Genomic DNA, 19,514 nt, shown 5'->3' with positions numbered 1-19,514 from the left:
TGTCCTGAGGGAGATCAGGCTTAGGATTTGAATGATTCTGTAACATTCCTGTTATATTCATTTTCTTAAAAGAAGGGAGTCTGGTCCCAAAAACAGTTTGACAGATCCTTAACAACAGGCATGATATCACTTGTTCTAATGAGATCCAAATATATTGTAGCACAATAAGGACAGAGGATGGACAATGAAAAGATTAGGAAAATTTCAGAAAATGATGACATCCAGAGGACGTCAGATAGTTCTCCTTCCTTGTTTACTTAATCATTTGACAGTAACTGAATAATGTGTAATAGGCCTAACAGACCTAATGCACTGGCCCAGTTCCATCTTGCACAGTCATAACCTGCTTCTGTACATTTCCTTCTAGCTGTAATTTATTAATCTTAAACCTTATTATAAGAAAATCTGTCTAGAATGCAGTTTGATTTTGCAATGTACCTATTTTGGACTACTAAATAATTTACCTGTTTGGTACTACTTAGAAAATTTTGATCTTGTCATATTTTGATAGCAGTAATTGTGCTCATGTCTGTTTGTAATAGGCACAGTTTTGTTTTTTAATTTAGTCTTGTGTATGGAAGTGGCTCTGTATGCAGTCCCTGGAGTTAGTTGCTAACTAACTAGGTTAGCTGCTAAACGAGCCTTTGCCTCTGAGACACCATCATGCTGTAGTGACCTTTTCCCTAATGGTTAATCTCATTGTGCTACCCAGCATGAAAATTGTCATTCTCAGAAAATATTTCCTTGCACTTGTACAGTAATGATTACAAAATCCTGATCAAAGAGGAGTTGGTAGGAAAGAAGAAGACTCTGAATTGTTTTTTCAGCACTGTCATGCTCTTATAAATCCTGGAAATACGTGCAGACTTAGAATCTGGAGTGCTACAGAGACAGGCATATTCTGCTTGGGGAACCTTGTATGCTGTTCTGGAGTCAGTGGGATAGGTGGAAAGAGGAAAACTTCCCTTTGATGAGAAGCAGAATTCCTCTGCTTAGAATGTATTTGACTTTTTCTGAAGCAGTGATATGTGCTAAACATTTGAATACTTGCAGGGACAGTCCTAAATATAGACAGCTGGCAAATAACCAGTTGACTAAGTCAGCAGCCTTTCTCTGACTTAGAAAAGGTTTCAGCATTCAAAGTCATTTGCAGGCCTGGCTGTGTTACAGCTGAGTTGGATGGAGTACAGTGGTGGTTTACCCTGCTGGAAAAATAAGCTTCTATGTTTGACAATGCCTGTATGCAGACCACATAAATCTCGTATATGTTTGCTTAGTTTTCTTACAGATAAATCTGTTTCAGACTTTATCATTAGAAGTCACATTAGTTAGAGGACCACGTGGCTTTTTGTGATGTACCTTAGTATTGTGTTTGTAAGAGGGTGTTCAGGACTATATGAAGTCTTGGAAAGGTTAGTCTGCAGGGTTCCTGCATGTCTTTTTTACCTGTTTCAAATAAGCAGACTTATAAAGTTAAAAGACCAGATATGATTTAACTCCCCATTTCACTTCCAGTTTTTTTCTGGTTTTGGATTTGGTTCTGTGCTTCTTTGATTTTTATCTTTTTTTTTTTCTTTTTTTTTTTTTTTTAATTTAACTAACATAAAAATGGCAATTACCCATTCAATTGAAATAATTGTAATGCATAAAACAAACACAATTTTCCCTTTTTCCAAAGATGGATTTGACTGTTCTTTCTCTTGATTTAGGTGAAATAGGATGTGTGTTAATTTTTTGACTTGCAAAAATACTGTAATTCAAGTTTACCCAAATTAAAAACTTTTTTTTAAAAATTCAAAATTAATTACTCTTTCAGTTTGTGAGGGGTTTGTAGACTGTATCACTAGAGCATTTGTTGTCTGCAGTAAAGAGATGATACACTTTTTCTCCACCACCTAAAAGGAAATCTCTGCATTTTTCTCTGTGACAGGGTGGGACTGTAGAGGCTGATGATAGATAAAACTGTTTGCAGTTGCTGCAAACAGCTTTAAAATTTTGCAACTTGGCTACTGTTTTACATAAAATTTGTTTTGTGTACAAAAGGAAGAGGTATGGGATGGTTTTATACGATTCTTTGCTTTCTGTATGTTCTAAAAGGCAAACTGCATAAACTTACATAGAGGCAGTTTTATGCTACTGTGAGGGATGCCTTTTCTTCTTTGACAATCTGATGCACACTAGAACTTCAGTACTGATGGTCTTAGGACAAGAATAAAAAGATTTCATTGACTGAAGTGGTGTAACTATGCATTAAAGACTTCATTCCAGGGATAAGAGAGTGATGTAAAGTGGAATTCTAGTCTTTGCTTTCCAGACTGGAAAACACTGGCTCATATCCTGTTTAAATCACATGTGAAAGTGAATGAAATAAACTAATGTTAGCTATTTGTTAACATCTTAAAGATCATTGCACAGTTTTTAACTGTCACCGTTTGTGCAGTGGAAGAACAATTTCTGAAGCTGGGTCAGAGATACTTTGCTTGATCTGTTTTGCAAAGTTTGTGCAATAGCTGAGGTATGGTATGAGCCTATCTCAATATCAAGGTGTTGGAGCCTTCATTTGAAAAACCAATCAAAGTAGCCATCAATTCCCCCTGACCCCCGCCACCCCATATGATAATTGATCCAGTTATAATCTCATGGTCTGAAAAGATCATCTATTTACATATTCTAAGTAAAACAGAAGTTACAGTTGATAAAGAAAATTAACTGATTGAAATAAATATTTTTGTTTAAATTTAGGTAAGTATGAAATCTATGAATTCTGCTTGATTAAAAATGCTGAGATCTTGTTTACATTTATACTGGGTAAAACTGAGGAGAGTGGCCCTAGTATGTGGAAATGGAGCACTAAATACAAAAATGCTTGCTTTTAATGCCGACAGCAATAAGCAGATGAACTTACCTTCTTGTGTCCTTTTCTACTCAACTTTGGAGTTTCCAAAGAGCGTTAATTAATTGCCTATGTTTTTTTTTCCTTTCCCCTATTTTTTTCTCTCTACTCAGTCTCCTTTTCACCAAGTACAATACTCAACAGGCAGAGCTATGATACTGCCATATGGCTTTCAAGAGCAGAGGAGTGTACAGTGTGTGTGAAATTAGTGTAGACTCTCCGTAAATTTCAACAGTTTCAGAACACTGCAGTGAAAGTACTTTGTGGCTCTTCATCAGTGCTAGTGCTAGTGTAGTTTGTCTTTCCCTTCTGTGACAACAAATGAGCTACAGATTCATTCTTTCATACATCATGTTTTACGATAAATTAGCCTTTTGGGATGTGGTTGTTTCTGAACTGCCACTTTCAGTTCTACCATGCGACATGCTGTCTTTTGCTAAAAAAACAGATCATCCTATCTGCCTCTGCATTTTGCTGCACTAAAAAATGAGCAAAGGTGCTAAACAAGATGTGAAATGACATTCTGCATATTTCTAGCTCCACTTGTTTGCATGTGTCCTCCATCAACTTAGAATTTGTTTAAGTCCTTGCATATCTCAAATTTTCAGACCCTAAATCAGTGCTACTTGATGGTGGTGTGGCAAAAGCAACCTAGTTAGTTGCCCTATTAAGCAGTGGTTAGAATTTAGCTGTTTTTATTCCAACCAGGTAGTAATTACTGATACTCAATTAACAGCAGTTTGTAGGAGCAGAATCTGTTCTCTGCTTCCATAAATCAGAAGTGGTTATACATCTGTATTTTATATAATTGTTTGAGCCACAGTAAAATACCAGAAGCTACAGCTGGCGTAGTAATCTGATGTGTTCTGTCCAGTTTAAAAACTCAGAGGATGATTGAATTCCAGGAATTGTAAGGTGTAAGCATCTTTCTCAGATGCATGAAAATCTCCATTACAGATCGATTGCATTGTGAGAATGCAGGACTCACTTTAAAGCACAGGTTTGGATTTTAACATTTCCAAAGTGACAACATAGATTCTTTGGGAAGAGACTATATATGACAGCTGAAGAAGGTAAGACTGAGGAAGATGGAAAGGGGCTGCAAACACTGAGTGTGGTTGTCCAACCTGGCATCTCAGCCTTAGCAGTTTTCACTTAGTCTGTATGGTTAAATGAGCACTTTCATGTAGGTCCCTTGTACACTCACATTCTCTGTAACTTGCACACACAGAGAGAAACACAGACCCCCAGGGAGTCTGTTTCTAGAAATTGTTGAGATAGGCAAGAAAATTCTTGAGGTGATGGGACTAGAGATCTCACTGAATAAGACTGGTCAAGTTGGAATCTTTCGTATGTATTAGAAACACGGATCTCTTTGGTAAATTTGCACCTCTAAAGACAGGAAACTAGGCTTTCCTATTCCCGTATAGCATGCTATAGCTTTTGACTTTCTGACAAACACTGTTAAAGAAATAAAGCACTCTTAATGCTCTATTTTCACTTTGATTTGAAGTAAAAAGTTGAGGGCCTCAAGGGCTAGACTTCAAAGGAATATCTGAGGTCACCTGGTTTGCTCAGCTTGAGGGAAGAGAAGGCTGAGGCAAGACATGGAGTGGTGGCAGGGGAGCTGCTGATCTCTTCTTGTGAGCGATGATAGATCATAAGGAAATAGAATGAAGCTGTGCCAGGGGATGTTCACACTGGACATTAGGAAGGTTCCTTGTTTAAAGAGAGGGTGGTTAGTCACTAGAACAGGCTTCTTATGGAAGTGTTCATAGCATGAAAGCCACTCAGAATTCAAGGAGAGTCTGGGTGATGCTTTTATTAATCGAGTTTAGTTCAGGTAGTCCTGCAATAATCAGGGAGTTGGACTTGATGGTCCCATGAATACCTTCCAACTTGAGGTATTCAAGGATTTTATGATTCTGTGAAATGTGAAGAGCTTTTATTTCTTTCTTTGAGACAAAAAGAAGAATGGTAAACAACTTTTTTCAAGCTCTTCTACAAAATCTGAAATAGGTATTTTTACTTTGTGGACATAGTTTGATGTACTCTTCCATGTATTTTCAAGCCTGAATATTAATAAGTGTGTAATGAACAGATAGATGCAGAGCATCACAGATTCTTGAGAAAGCACTTTAAATCAACTGACTTGTCATATTTAGACAGGAAGGACAGGATAAGCTCCATCCCTCAGAGATCCCAGCAGAATACACAGCTGTAGTCGGTGACTGGTTGACAGTGAAACAGTTATAGTGGTAAGACACATTAAAAATATTTAGCCCTCATGATAGATTGTTAATCTCTGACAGTCCAGAGAAGTTCAGCAGTGGCATGCTTCTTTATTCAGATATACCTTTTTTCTTTTTTTTTTTTTTTTTTTTTAAGAGTAAATCTTCACAACATTTCTTTTGAGGACTCCTTTACACATTGCTGAATGTTTAGAAAGTAACTAATTTTTGTGATAGGCTGGTGTGAGCTAGTTTGTTATGTGATAGAAGAGAATGTTGTCTGCACTGAGAGTCAGAAACCACTTCTGTAATAAAAAATAAACAGAAATCTGGAGAAGTAGATAATAGACAGGGCAAGGAAATTTCTTTTCACTATTGCTCTGCATGTTAACAGAAGTACTTGGGTGCTTGCAAGCCCCATTCTTTCCCCAGTGTTTGTTAACATTAAGTACTATTTTGAACAAGAGTATGGTATGGCACATTTAAGTTAGAAATAGATAGCTGGAAATTATGGAACCTTATTTGACATGATTGCTGAGTAAGACAGGCTCTAGGCTGGGGACTGAATAAAGTACACACTCAGCCCTCCCCTCTCTCTGGCCCCCAACCAAACAAAAAACAACCAACCAAAGAAGCCTACAAACAAAACAAAAAACTCCAGCAAAAATATCCCTGTACATCTTTCCTGAAAAAGACATAAGTGAAAGTAGAATGGTAGTATTTATAGAATTCCAGAAGTGTCCTGTTTTCCTTTCTGCCCCCCCTTCCTTTTTCTCCCCCTTGTCCTTTTTCCTTCTCTGCCTTTTTCCCCCCTCTTCCTTTTTCCCGTCTTCATTTTTCCTCTTTTCCATCTTGTGTTTCAGAATGTTTATATGGAGAATCTGCTAGCTTGGTTCTTGGGTACTGATCATTCTCTTAGTATCAGTTAGCCAAGATGGATAAAGAATTACTTAGACAGAGGTGGTACCTGTTTTCTGTGTCCTACTATTTGCAAAATATTTCAAGGTATCCAAAACTGATGGCAGTTTTTTATTTGAGGTGTTATGTATCTATAAAAACTCTTTTAATTTAGGTATTTTCTACTGCATTCTCTAAATGTTGTTTCTGTGCATTAAAACCCAACATTTTATACTGAAAAGGAGAATTCCCTTATGAGAAGCAGTTAGGTGTAGGTTTCATTTAGCTATTTTATGAACTTTCCTTTGTTGTGCATTTTTAAATGGCGTTTTGAGTTTCATCCTATTGTTAAATACCACTATTACTTCGTATCACATTGACTTCACAGACTAATTGTCAGCAGAGTAAGAATTGCAGAATTTCTTGCTAATGCTATGTTAAGCATATTACACAGCCCAAATGCTTCATAGTATACCTTTCATAACAAAACAGGTAATTTAAGTTAAGCTTTTATTAAAACATGTATATATGGATATTGGTGTATCATACAGGCTGGTTTTAAGGAAAAAAAAAATTAACTTTTTATTTTGCTGGTAATTGTGATACTAACTACCATAATTGTTAACATCCTGCTTCCCCAAATTAATGGACATCATTACAATATATTTGTAAGGCTGGCCATTTAATCACAGGAATGTCAAATTCACATGGTTTAGCGAGTGTGGATCTCCTCAGACAGGCATAGCAGTCTATTTTTGTAAGAAGACCTCATTCTCAATATTTGCTTCTCATATACTGCTGTGTGTAATAGATGACTCGAATCACAAACCCTGTGTGGGCTTCTATAAATGTATTACAGCTTACTAATATCTTATAATCTTGTAGTGAAGTATCTCAAATCTCTTTTAAGTCAGTATGTTTTTTTTATTATATGATATGCTTTTTGTATTCAAGAGTGGCAGTATATATGGTGGTGCTTATATACATGAACTCTGTCTTCAGCTAGGGATTGAATGTTCAAATGTGACTGAATATAATCATGTTGCCATTATACGCCCTCCTCTTTGGCTGATGCTAAGAAAAATTATTGTTCTACTTAGCTGGTGAAAGGAAGGAAAGAATTACGCTTTATTTTTAACAGGCTTTCCTAATTCGATTAATGCTGAACAGATACCCTTTCAAAAGCAGTACAAGTCCAGTATATGCTTCCCATATAAGGTAAAGAAAGCTACATGTAGTTATTCAATTTTTTCTTCCAGTGAAAAATACTTCCAGTACACAAAATACTGTGTAATTATCCTCTGATATGCTGAGATGTATGCAATTAACTAAGCAGAAATAAAGAGCTAAAAAAATACCAGACTGGGAGCAGAGAGTGACCTTACACTGCAAAGTTGTGAAATCATCACCGGTTCCTAATGTTGCCACCGTTCCTGTTCTGACAAGTGTTTATCTGGATACTTGTCAGTATCTCCAAGGGCAGTGAATCCCTGTAACAGCTTGAACACATGAAGAATACAGAGAAATTTTAGTTCATGCGTTGTCGCATTCTTATGCCTGGAAATACTACAGGAATTGTCTTACTGGCACAGAATGCATGTCCGTGAGTTGGAGTAAGTGGTGTTGGTATTCATTGAGATGAGGCTACAATTTTAGGTGCCATACCAGTATCCTCAGAGTTTGCTAGTAGGAAAATCTGGGCCTGGATGCTGTGAGCAGCCTTGTGCATAGGTATTTTGGCTTATATATGTCACTTTTATGGACATAGTGGCTCTGTTTTTGTTTGTGGGTTTGGGGGGCGGGGGTGGTGTGTTTGTGTGAGGGTTTTTTTTTGTTTGTTTTGTTTTTTGTTTGCTTGTTCATGTTTTTTTTTTGTTTGCGCTTTTTTTTGTAGGTTTTTTTTTTGTGTGTTGTTGTTTTTTTATTTTTGGGGGGGTTTGTTTGTTTATTTTGGGTTTTTGTTTTTTTGTTAGTTTGTTGAAGGTTTTTTTACCTCCACTCCCAGATACTTAAGACCTAGGAAGTATGTTTTACCTTAGGTTTTTCTACATTCAGAATCAGACTTTAAGCAAGTTTTGCGCTCTGTGGTGTAGTGGAAGTAAAGTAAGCCTGAGAAGAATAAGATGATTATTTTTTGCTAGCTTAGATACCTATCCTTACCTTTGGGCCATTTGTTCTTAACTACAGTAGCATGGCATGGAAATCCCTGGAGATTTCTTCTCCCAACAGTGTCCTCTTTGATACTTTGACCCAAACCTTCACTGTTGAAGAAAATCTAGCAAGTCTCTCTGTGGGGGAGGGCGCATATATCTATTTTCATAGATTAAAAATCCATAATAGAGTCTTCAATACAAAACTAGGAGATACTGAAAGGTAGAAGTTGAAATATTAATGTAATTTACTTTGTTTGTGGTAACCATATTTTTAAAAAAATATTTCTTGTCTTTTGAATTAGCTAGGGCAGCAAATTTGCCAGGGATGATGAATTACCCATTTTGGTCTTAAGTAAGAGGATTCAGCAAAAATCATTGAGGAGGATGTCTTAATCAGTCATTAATGTCTCTTCATATGTAAATTTGTCAATTTATATCTTCTGTTTCTTTCTGCTTAATAAAATTTTATATAATGCATCCTGAAAATCTTAATGCAAATTAATGAAACTGGGCAAATCTTAAAAAAAACTTCCAGTCGTGTTTGTAGCTCTTCCATTTCTGTTTTTATTAACAGAAATAATGTGATGCCCTTAAAAAAAAAAAACAAAAACATTATAGCTTTATAATATAAGCTATGCTTTATTTTACATTGTAATTACACTTTAAATTATTTTGTCTTATATTTTCTGTACTTTCAAAGCAGAAGTTGATATGCTTACCATAATGATAATTTCTAATCCTATATACTCTCTGATTCTATGGTCAGCTCTCTATAACATATTTTTGTAGGAGATGAATTGAACTACTGTGATAGATAAGAATTTGTGCAATCAATATCCTATTTACTATTACTGCAGTTTTCCTTCATTTCCTTCATCCTTCATTTCCTTTCCTTATTCAAGGTGGGGATTTTGTGTAGTTAGTGACAATCTGCCTATAATTGTGTAGGAGGAAGATGTATTTATTGTATTGTGGCTCTCACAGATCTCGGCTGTGCTGGAACATTACTTGGTGACTGCAGAATTAACTTAATTCTTTTTTTTTTCCTCTGTACCACTTGTTCTAGTGCATTAAATTAATAACATGGCTCAGTTACACATAATTTCCAAATCAAAGTACTGTAAAATGGAGCTCTGTTTTAGAGGAAAAATAATAATCCTCATTATAAATACTCTTTTCAGTATCATGTCAGTTGAAGGTGTCAATGGCACGATACAAGAGTAGGAGTCTTACCAGAATTTGTAAGCTCAGTGTTCTTAATCTTTTTTGTAATCTTTTTAGTGAGTGCTGTGGTGCCTTGTGGAACTTTACCTACTGCAGTGCTGAACTTCTGAAGTGGAAGAAGGAATGGGAAACACAACTTTGAGAATATTTCCTCCAGTAGATCTTTCCCAACTTACCTTGGGAATGAGGAAATAATTATTCTACCTCCCAATAATGTTTTGCTTTAAAGTGATTATTATTTTTCCCAGTTCTTTTACTATTTTTACATTGTCAATTTTAGACAATTGCTAGACAATTACAAGGATTAGATCCACTGTTTTCCCTGATGCACAAAATTTTCATAGAAAAATCTGTAAGTTCCTGCTTAAACGTATTTTTTCCTTGAAATATCATATAGCCTCAGCAGTATTTTAAATGTTTTTCCTGAAACCCAGACATTCCATTTCAGTTTCCTACCTTTTTCTCATTGAATGTTAAAAGAGGAAGTTTTTCAGTAAATTAGGACTAGCATTGCATTACTTTAAATAGGAATATTTGTGGATGTGGTTGTAGTGTGTTTTTTTGTTGTTGTTTTTTGGGGTTTTTTTGGGTTTTTTTTGTTTGTTTTTTCCTTTCCAGGAGTGTATTTTGACTGCTTTATCTAATTAAAAGGAAAACTAACACTAGCACAGCAAAAACTAATGTTTTAGATTGCTATTGTATATTGCCTTTCAGCATACTTTAATTAAAGTGACATTTGTTTGTCCTATAATATCACCATTCCCTAATCGATGTACTGAGCAAGCACCATGGTGACAAGATAAGTTGCTTTGTTTTGTTCCATATGTCTGTGTTCCAAATTTTCTATAGTTTTAATTGGTTCCCTGCAGAATAACATTTACAAACATATGGTATGGAAAATGCTGACTGCATTTGTTATCATATATTTTAGTATATTGGTGGCACTAGATCACTAAGCCTTTAAATGTGATTATGAGGTTATTTAATGCAGTAAATAGTGTGCTTAAAACGCAGCAAATATCTGCAGTGAGCTAAATGGTATCAAGGAAATATGTTTAGATGTCTTCTTAATGCTTCAGGGATAGATGGGGAAGTCTGATTCAGAAAACGTTTTGGGTAATGTTTATGCTGAAACATACTTTGTCACATGAGAGCAATTCTGAAAGCTCTGTGGATGCTACTTAGCATCAGAAGAGGACTGTCCATGGGAAGTGCAGAGGTGAAATATCTGCTGATATGTCTAGGCTAATTGACTTCTGGAGAAATGCAATGGTATAAACTGATGAAATGGGTTTGGAGGATCAGCTCCTAAATCTCATATGTCTGGCTCTGAAGACATCATTAGCACATTTTTACATGATTCTGCTTTGGAGAAGGATGGCCTGTGCAAAAGGAAGGTACTGTGAGTGACAGGGAAGACCCCAGTCACCTCAACACATGTTGGGGGGGTCTTAGTTCAGTAGTACTGATATAGGTTTATACCTCTTTGGTTATGCTGAAGGGGAGGTGTGTCATGGTGAACTGAATTTTTTGCTAAGGCAAGTTGATCAAGGAGGTTTGAGATTGCTCCAGTAAGTGTTCTGTGGGTCATTGTATTAATGACCTCTGGATTTCATGAGCAGACTGGATACTTGGACACAGCCCAAATGATCAGAATAAGAGCTTCACTCCATACATGGGTATTTCTGATATATGTGTATGTGTTCAAGAGGTAACGTCTCTGTCCCTAGCCTGAACCCAGATGAACTTACTAAATTAACTACTTAGAAATTTCTATTGCTGTAGTGTCATCCATGTGAAAAGGAGTAATAGGCATTAAGTAATTTTATTAGTGATTAGCCCTACACTGAAATCATCTGCATGTTAAAAGTAATACAGGAATGAAATTACACATTTTCTCTTCCTCATTTGCAGTGTATCTGTGGTTCTGATATTAGTGTTATAGTGAGGTCTTCAGAGATCTAAACAGTGTAGACCTAACTAATTACTGTATTAGTAAAAAGTGCATTTTCATAATGAATCATGTTTTATTCTCATAAGATCCCAAATAATTTTTTTTTAAGTCAGGTTTTATTTTGAGTGTACTGTCATTTTACTAAAAAGCACAGTATTATGATTTTTATTCTGTGCTCAGCCTTTAAATCAAATCAACCAAATATTTATCTTTCAGAAGGACAACAGGAGTACAACATATTACAGTAATAGAATTCCCTCATGGAAAAAGAAGCTGCCAGTGATAATAAAGAGTTTTTGTGGCATGGCAGAGCAGAGCAGGAATAGGTGTCTGGTTTTCATCGTGGAATAAGAAAGAGCAGCTGAAATAATGCTGAAGTTAAAAACTGAAACAAAACAAAGACTGGTATCTTTTCATCATAATTCTTGGAAGAGAATGGGTAAAAAACCAGGCATTTTTGAATTTCAGTATGATAAAAACCTGCTGAACAAGAAAGGCGAAAGTGGAAGTGACTTTGGCCTGATCTTCTCTTCCAACTATGATTTTCCTGCTCACTAATGATATTGCCACTGAGTTGTTGGCCTACTTCAGGCTATGGTTTCATGTTCAGCTTGGTGCCCATCGCCTGAGGGTTATTGTGACTTAAGAAATATGAAACTTAACTCCAAATGCTTTTTAAGATGCAGTGTTCAAGTGCTGCCTGGCTGTTGGTAAACTTAAACTTGGTTGCTTCCTTCATTTTAAAGAAGCAGCTAAACTTAAGCAATCCAAGGTCAGATGCTAGATCTGTGAGAGGCAGGTAAATTAACTGCTTTGTTTGGATTTCATTCCCTTGCTTTCACCAAAACAAACCCACCTGTTTTTCTCCAATACACTTTCTCTTTGCTCTATATAATTTATTTAGCCTCTGCAGTGTATGATGTTTATTGCTACCAGTCACCTCCTGACACATCACAGAGCTGATATATGACAGGGGCACTCTGCTCCTCAGGAAAATGTACTCCTTAAAGTCATTTATATCAAATATCTCGCAGAAGAGTTTGGTTCTATAGTAAGCCAAACAATTCCTAGAGGAGATAAATACAATCAAGTCCTGTTAGCTAGGTAGGCATCCTAGTCTCACTTCTGCATGTTAAGTGGCAGGTGGGGAGGAAGTGGGAAGAGGAGTTAGCTTGAGGTGGAAATTCAGAGATTTTGTGTGACTGTCTTTAGGCACTGAAGATGACCTGGAATAGGAATATAACTTGATCTTTTCCAAAGCTGAATTTCTGTATGCTGAATACTCAGTTATTAGGTGAGAGCGCTAATCCTATGCAAGACATAGGTTTTTTGGAACAACAAATGAACTAATGTGGCAAAAACGAAAGAGGGAGACTTTGATTTTTATTTTAGTAACTTCTGTCAAAGAGAATCCTATTGACAGACTGTTGAAGTACTGCTGAGTAAAGCTTAATAATCATTGTGCTGGGAACATTTTCCTTTTCCAGCCACAGGAGACCATATCCTGTTTGTCTTGCAGGAAGAGTAATGTAATGTTGTTACTGAGCCTAAAGCCATTAAAATAAGAATTTGCTTTATCATTTTGTTTATCTGACATCATAAAAACTTAGGTTTCTCTAAGACAAAGCATATTTAATGTCTGTCTGACTTAATGCAGTTTTTACCTTGATATAGCAGCAAAGTTGGGATAAAAGCATATGGTGTCAAAGTCACACTTTCAAACTTGTGTGCAAGTTGGGCATATAAATGTACCCTATGTAGGATTCAGTTTGAAAACCACATACTATTGGGTATTCTGGGTACATACACTCTATGATCTAGTAGGAGTGGTGTGTCAAGTGTTGATCCTGAAGGCAAAAAATCTGTAGAAGCAGGAGAGTGCAAACATGTAAAGCTTATAAAACATGGTGAAAATCAATGCCAAAATAATTGATGGAATAAATATAATTTTAAAAGGAGCCAACAAGATTTTGATTGATGTTCTGATTTTATGTAGTGCTTCTTTCTTATATTAAAAGGAAATTTATGCATTATTTGATTATTCCAGCTATTCCTTTTCAAATGTGATGTAGAAATCATTGTTCATTTCTGGATTTTTTCAATGTGAATGTATATATATATAATAAGCTAGAGAGAAGATATTTCCAAAACAAGCAGAGCAGACTTGCTTGCAGTTACAGGCTGTAAAATAAACTAAAATTGAAAAAGGAATAAATGTTTCTAGTTTCTCAGGATTATTTCTTGAATAGTGTTAAGTTTGTCTGCTTGAAGAATTCCAAGTCAGAGCCTGTTGGTAATGCAGAAATACTGAACTACATTCTCATCAACAATAGTTGACCGTGCCAATTCTTGATTAGAAATGACTGGAATAGAGAGTTCCTGTCCTGTGGAAATTCCAGGAACAATCTAAAGATAAGACTTTCTTACCTGGCTGGCATGTCAGATAGCTACCATGCCTCATTTCCATTATTAATTTTGAAGGAAAATCCTAATCCTGTGGAATATTGTGAATTTGGGAAGCAACATTTTAAAATAAAACTATTTTTATCAAGAGGTTGACTCTTAAATATAGCTTTTAAAATACTAATTTCAGAAGAGCAGATGTAATCATAAGGCTATGCTCAACCTGCTGTAAGGAAGTGCACTCATCATCAGAGTGCAAGTATGACTGGATAAATTATGCTAATAAAACTTCTATATGTACAACAGCTAAGGTGTGAAGACCTTCTCCTAGTCTTTTTTATAGACTAGTTATAGTCTTATCGTATCCCATTCAAAGCAAAGTATCAGATAACATTTTATGCCTCTCCAGCAATTCCTAAGGATGGTGTTAAGTTTTTTGATCCTTCCACTTTTTTTTATCTTACTGGTAAGGCTGTGTCTCCCACACAAAAGCAGATGGTGTGGAATTAGAAAATTCCCCTTTTGTTTTATATTTTGTTCTTCTAGTGGTATTGGTGTTTGCTGTAAAAGGTTGTTTTTTTTCAGATTTGTAAGTAAAGCAAGACTGTACAATGGATATTAAATAGTTAATTATTAGAATGTGTCACACTTGAAATTTTTGTGACCATACTTACTTTCCTTAGGGAAGAATCATTGTGTGACCAGATATTTGACAGCTACTACTTTAGATTACTATGTGTCATATACTGTCCATGATAATTGGGATACTACAGGGGCAGAGAAATACAATAATTTTTTTGACTGACCTAAAAAGTGGGAGAAAACAAAGATTCTCTTATATATCTTCTTATAATAAGAGACCATCTGGTTTTTTCCAGGCCAGTATAAAGCTTTCTTCTGGAAAGACTTAGAAAGTATTTAACTAACTGTAACTTTGCATTAAATATTAAATTAACTTTGCTTTGGCTTAAAACCATTTCTTAGACAGCAGAGACGTATAATTATGTTAAAAGCCCTCAGGCCACTGGAAGCATAATACTGCCTGGTACTATAAGGCAAATGCAAGTTGTGCTCCAAAATGACTACTCAGTAAATTGTACCTCTGATTTGGAGGTAGAATTTCAGGTACAGAAATCCTCTTTCATGTGATTTGATGACTTTAAATATTGAAAGATAGATTTTTTTACTATCTTGGCCTTAGTCTGAGTAGGTAGGGTTTTCCCCTGTGCTCCTCCAGGAAAGCTGTGTCTGTGAAGCTTGCATCCATCCCCTGGCTGGTGCTTCAGCCACAAGACTGGAGACGTTTTCAGTGTTGTATCCGACACTGTATATAACACACATATATATGTGGTTCTGTAGCTTCCTCCTTTTTAATATGCTTCTGTTAAGCCATATTGTTTCTTCAAAGAATTGCTGTGCTTGTTAAGTGCTGTCCCATTCAATACAGTAAAAGTCAGTGATTTCATTACAGTTTAGGCACAGGACTTGTGAAATTTGAGGCAAAAAGCAAGTAGTGACTCAGAAAGCAAGGCTGTGTGTGACTGCGGGTGAATGTGTATGAAGGAAATAGAAAAGTTTTTTTTGCCTTGAGACAGTAGGCATTTTTAGGCATTCCTGTTTATACTGAGTCTTCAGTGTTTATTATCTTGCAAGATCACTTCAGCTTCTCTATTAGCAGAAGAAAAAAAAAAAGTAGAGACAATGTAATTTTTGACTGGAATACTGTAGTTTGATCAATCATTATGGTTAACATGTCCTGATCAAAACTTTTACAAACCTGATTGCCAGTATTGCAGTATGTTTGAATATATCAGCTGTTTGATGCAGGTGGGAACTAATAAATGATACTTTAACTGCAGTTACATAGAGATGCAGTTGCATAGTCATGCTTTTATGTATTACTAGACAACAAAACTGAACAGATATGAGAATTTCTTCATGGTAAATATCTGTGAGAGATATGAGAGAATCAGATCTCTTACAGAAGTAGACTAATGTTTATAAATCGCTTTCCTGAGCACAATAAGTGAATGTTAATCTAGCAGGTCTGATCTAAATTAAGTTATCCTGACTGATGCCATCTGAAAATGACACATGATTTCTTTAATTCATTTTATCCCAGCCATCTAGTGCTTGTGCATTTTACAATTTACCTTTAATCTAGCTAAACAAAAACTCATCATCATGAAGAGAAATCTCTGCTCTCTTATGCATTTTAATTCAAGAGTTCTGGCTTCATCATTAACCTCCTTAATTTTTTAATTCTTAGAGATATTGACAGTTCAAGTTTCCCCTCAGGTTTAGCTGTGGTAACTGTAGGAGTTAGTTACATTTTAGTCCTATTATAGCTAAGCCGTTCTGGGTTTATGGATCTTTGTCTTCTGGACTGTGGGCTTCTCTGCCCAGGATTTTGCTTGGGAAGACCTGTGAGAGGAAGCCTTCCATCCATGTGGCTGCTTTTCCTGAAGGTGGCTGATTTAACAGGCAGAAGGCTAACCAAACTAATTGTATTTGAGATGGTGAAAGAGGAAGCAGTGTTGCACATGAAAAATGAGCAGTATGCAATACTTCAGGGTTGCATGGTTATTATGCTAAAAAGCCATTCATTCAGCTGCACATGGGGAAATGAAATAATGGTGAAATCATGTATCTTGGATCTGCAAGAGGGGAAGCAGAAGAGAAGCAAGTTCTGTTCAGTGAAAAGCAGGAAAGGTGAGGAAAAAGATACTGCTAGTCACTGTCAGTACCACAGAGGGACCTTGACAGGCTTGAGAGATGGGCCTGGGTGAACCTCATGAACCACAAGGCCAAGGGCAAGGTGCTGCACCTGGGCCAGGCCAGTGCCAAGCGAAAACACAGGCTGGGTGGAGAGCAGCCCTGAGGAGAAAGACTTATGGGTGTGTGTTCATTGTAAACTGGAAATGTGTGCCTACATCTCAGAAAGCCAAACAGGTCCTGGGCTGCATCCAGAGTAGTGTGGGCAGCAGGGCCAGGGAGGGGATTCTGCCCCTCTGCTCTGCTCTGCTGAGACCCCTCCTGGAACCCTGCATCAGCTCTGGGGTCCCAGCATAGGGAGGACATGAAACTGTTGGAGTCCACAGGAGATCCTTAAAATTGATCACAGGGCTGAAGCAGCTCTCTTATAAAGACAGGTTCAGAGACTTGGCAATGTTCAGCCTGAAGATGGCTGCAGGAAGACCTTAGAGCAGCATTCCATAACGTAAAGGGGAAATACAGGAAAGCTGGAGAGAAACTTTTGACAAGGATGCATAGTGATAGTACAAGTGCAAATGGCCATAAACTGGAAAAGGACAGGTTTAGGTTAGATATTAAGAAGAAATTCTTTACTGAGAGGGTACTGAAAAAAGGATGAGCTTATGAGCTTTATTTTTGTTCTTTATTGTGGCAGATCAATCAAATGCATGCTGCAGAAAAACATGTTACAAAAATTATATTGAAAAGAGTATATGGAGACAGTTTGTTGAAGTCTTAGAGCGTAAATGAATGTATCTGTTCCAGACATTGTATTCTTCAGTAAGCTAAATCTGTCTTTCCTGAAAAATAGGGAATGGAGAATGTGTCCTGGATTTAATACTCAAACGTATTTTGATGGCTGTGTTCTATTAATGGAAAGAGAACCTAAGTCCTTATATCCAGGTAGAACTAAGACTTGACATAGAGGAAAAAGGTTAACTTAAGAAAAATTGCACATTTATAATTATTAAGGGTAATTACATGCTTCTGTTGAAAGATTAAAATTTTGACACCCAGAATTCAAGTTAAAAGTAACAGAAAGTACATCAACCTGTACATGCCAATATAAAAATGTTTACTTTCGTGTGTTTGTGTCTGAAGCACGTCTCTTAGCATCAGGCTCCTATGTTTCACCAATTAAGAAGCAGTGAAAGTAAATAAACTGTTATGTTTCCATGCAGCTAGCTTGACCATACTGATGTGCACAAGAGAAAAACTTAATCTTATGTTTTATGTGTGGTTATGAAGAAGGTAGATCCTTCCCTTCAGTACTTTTCTTTCACACAGTCTTCTCTTTTCCTCTTGTTGGAAAGGCTCCTAATTTTATTAAGTGAGAACAGTTCAAAACTCTTAGTACTTCAGCTGTGTTCAGCTTCTGAAGATTCAGTGTGAAAGGCAGTTGCTTTGTCTGTTTACTGATTTCAGCTAAGTGAAAAGGGTAAAATTAAAATCACAACTTGGTAGGTATTATTTCCTGTGCATTTTGTTTTGTGTATTTCTACACCCTTTTTGTCTGTTTTATGAATGAATTTGTCAGGTGTTTTGAAAAGCTTTTCCGCACATACACTGAAGCTGCTGCTTATCTCTTACTTTGCTGTGAAAGGGACTTCTGTCAGTTTCAGACCTCACTGGGTTCTAAGCTATGGTGTCTAGTGAAATTTAGTTTTGGGCTTTCTTGGGAACTCTGAAGCCAAGGAATGTCTTATCCCACAAGAAGTCCACTCCTCCAGCCAGCAGTGAAAAATGCTACAACTGAGAACAAAGTCTGATATTTAACTTGTCCTTTAAAATGTCATGGTGATTTTACTTTTTTCTCATCATATCCACTCATGGCAATTGTCTTCTAATGTCTTACAGAACAGGAGCAAACGCCTGGAAAAAGTCCATGTTGTTCTTGGGAATAAACCCTGTGATTTGGATTCACTTATTTCTACCCTGGCCTATGCCTATTTTCTAGACAAGGTAAAGGAAAAATTGGACCGAGTGGTCTTAATTCACTTGTTCCAGGTTGTTATAGACATTTTATTGTTAAGTCAATTGCTGTAAAAATATATTTTCTGGACAATGATTTTGTTATTATTGAAAATGATTTTTTAAGAGATAAATAACATTTCTTTTAATACAAAAATGAATGAGTGGTTATTAAATGGCTTATTGAGTAGCATGAAAAATCAGTCCTGTGTTTCATTCCTCTTCCTATTCTTTTGTAGGTACTCTGTAGGAACAGAGACAGATGAGGGGAAAAAAAGTGCGAAATACTTCTTTTTTCTTTTAATTAAGTAAAGGGGAGAAAGCCCCAAGCAGAAAATCCAGGCTGTTTCTAATTGCTCACTGTGTTAAAGTACTGTCCTGATGAAAAACAAGTCAGATTCTCACAAATGCTATGTTACTATGCTGTGTTACAGGTCAGTCCTCCTGATGTTCTTTGCTTACCTGTGTTGAACATACCAAGAAGAGACTTCAGCTACTTCACTGAGACAAGATTTATTTTGGAGGAGCTGAATATCCCAGAGTCATTCCATATCTTCCGAGATGAAATCAATTTGCATCAGCTGAATGCTGAAGGGAAATTGTCTTTAACACTTGTAAACAGCAACATGCTGATGAGGTATTGTATTTTATGTACAGTAAGGTGGCTTATGTGAGTTTGAACTGTTTAAAAAATTACATTTTTTCTGTATTAATAGCAATATTGCTATGTTAATACAGACCTAAAAAAAATGTATTTTTTCTCCCTTTATGTTCAATGAATGTAACAAGGTGAACATGATTTTTGCATCACTTTTAATGGAATTTCCACTTTCAAGAACCTTGTGTTTACGCACATCTGAGATTAGATATTTTAATTTAGTTAAATAGTCTGGAAGTTTCCTGTGGCCAGTAGATAAGAGATCAGAGTTTTTTTCTGCTTCTTAGTTAGCTTTCCCTTGAGAATCTTTCACTGATTTGTAGGTACCCAGACACTTGCATATGTACTGTTAAGATGGTTGGATTATTGTGGTCCT

General features: G+C 36.3%; 1 protein-coding gene across 8 annotated transcripts in view; it reads left to right on the top strand.

Moving 5' to 3' along the window:
• PRUNE2 (prune homolog 2 with BCH domain) overlaps positions 1-19,514 on the top strand; it is a 130,832-nt gene that overhangs the window by 7,264 nt on the left and 104,054 nt on the right. For all 8 annotated transcript variants that reach the window (XM_015653273.1, XM_015653272.1, XM_033520379.1 and 5 more), the window contains exons 2-3: positions 18,367-18,471; positions 18,915-19,117. In XM_015653273.1, coding sequence (XP_015508759.1) covers positions 18,367-18,471; positions 18,915-19,117 — 308 coding nt within the window. The remainder of the gene's footprint in view (positions 1-18,366; positions 18,472-18,914; positions 19,118-19,514) is intronic.

This window comes from Parus major, chromosome Z, assembly GCF_001522545.3.
Source record: "Parus major isolate Abel chromosome Z, Parus_major1.1, whole genome shotgun sequence".
Taxonomy (NCBI): domain Eukaryota; kingdom Metazoa; phylum Chordata; class Aves; order Passeriformes; family Paridae; genus Parus; species Parus major.
Note: the sequence above shows the minus strand (reverse complement) of the source record. Positions and strands in the feature narration are given on the sequence as shown.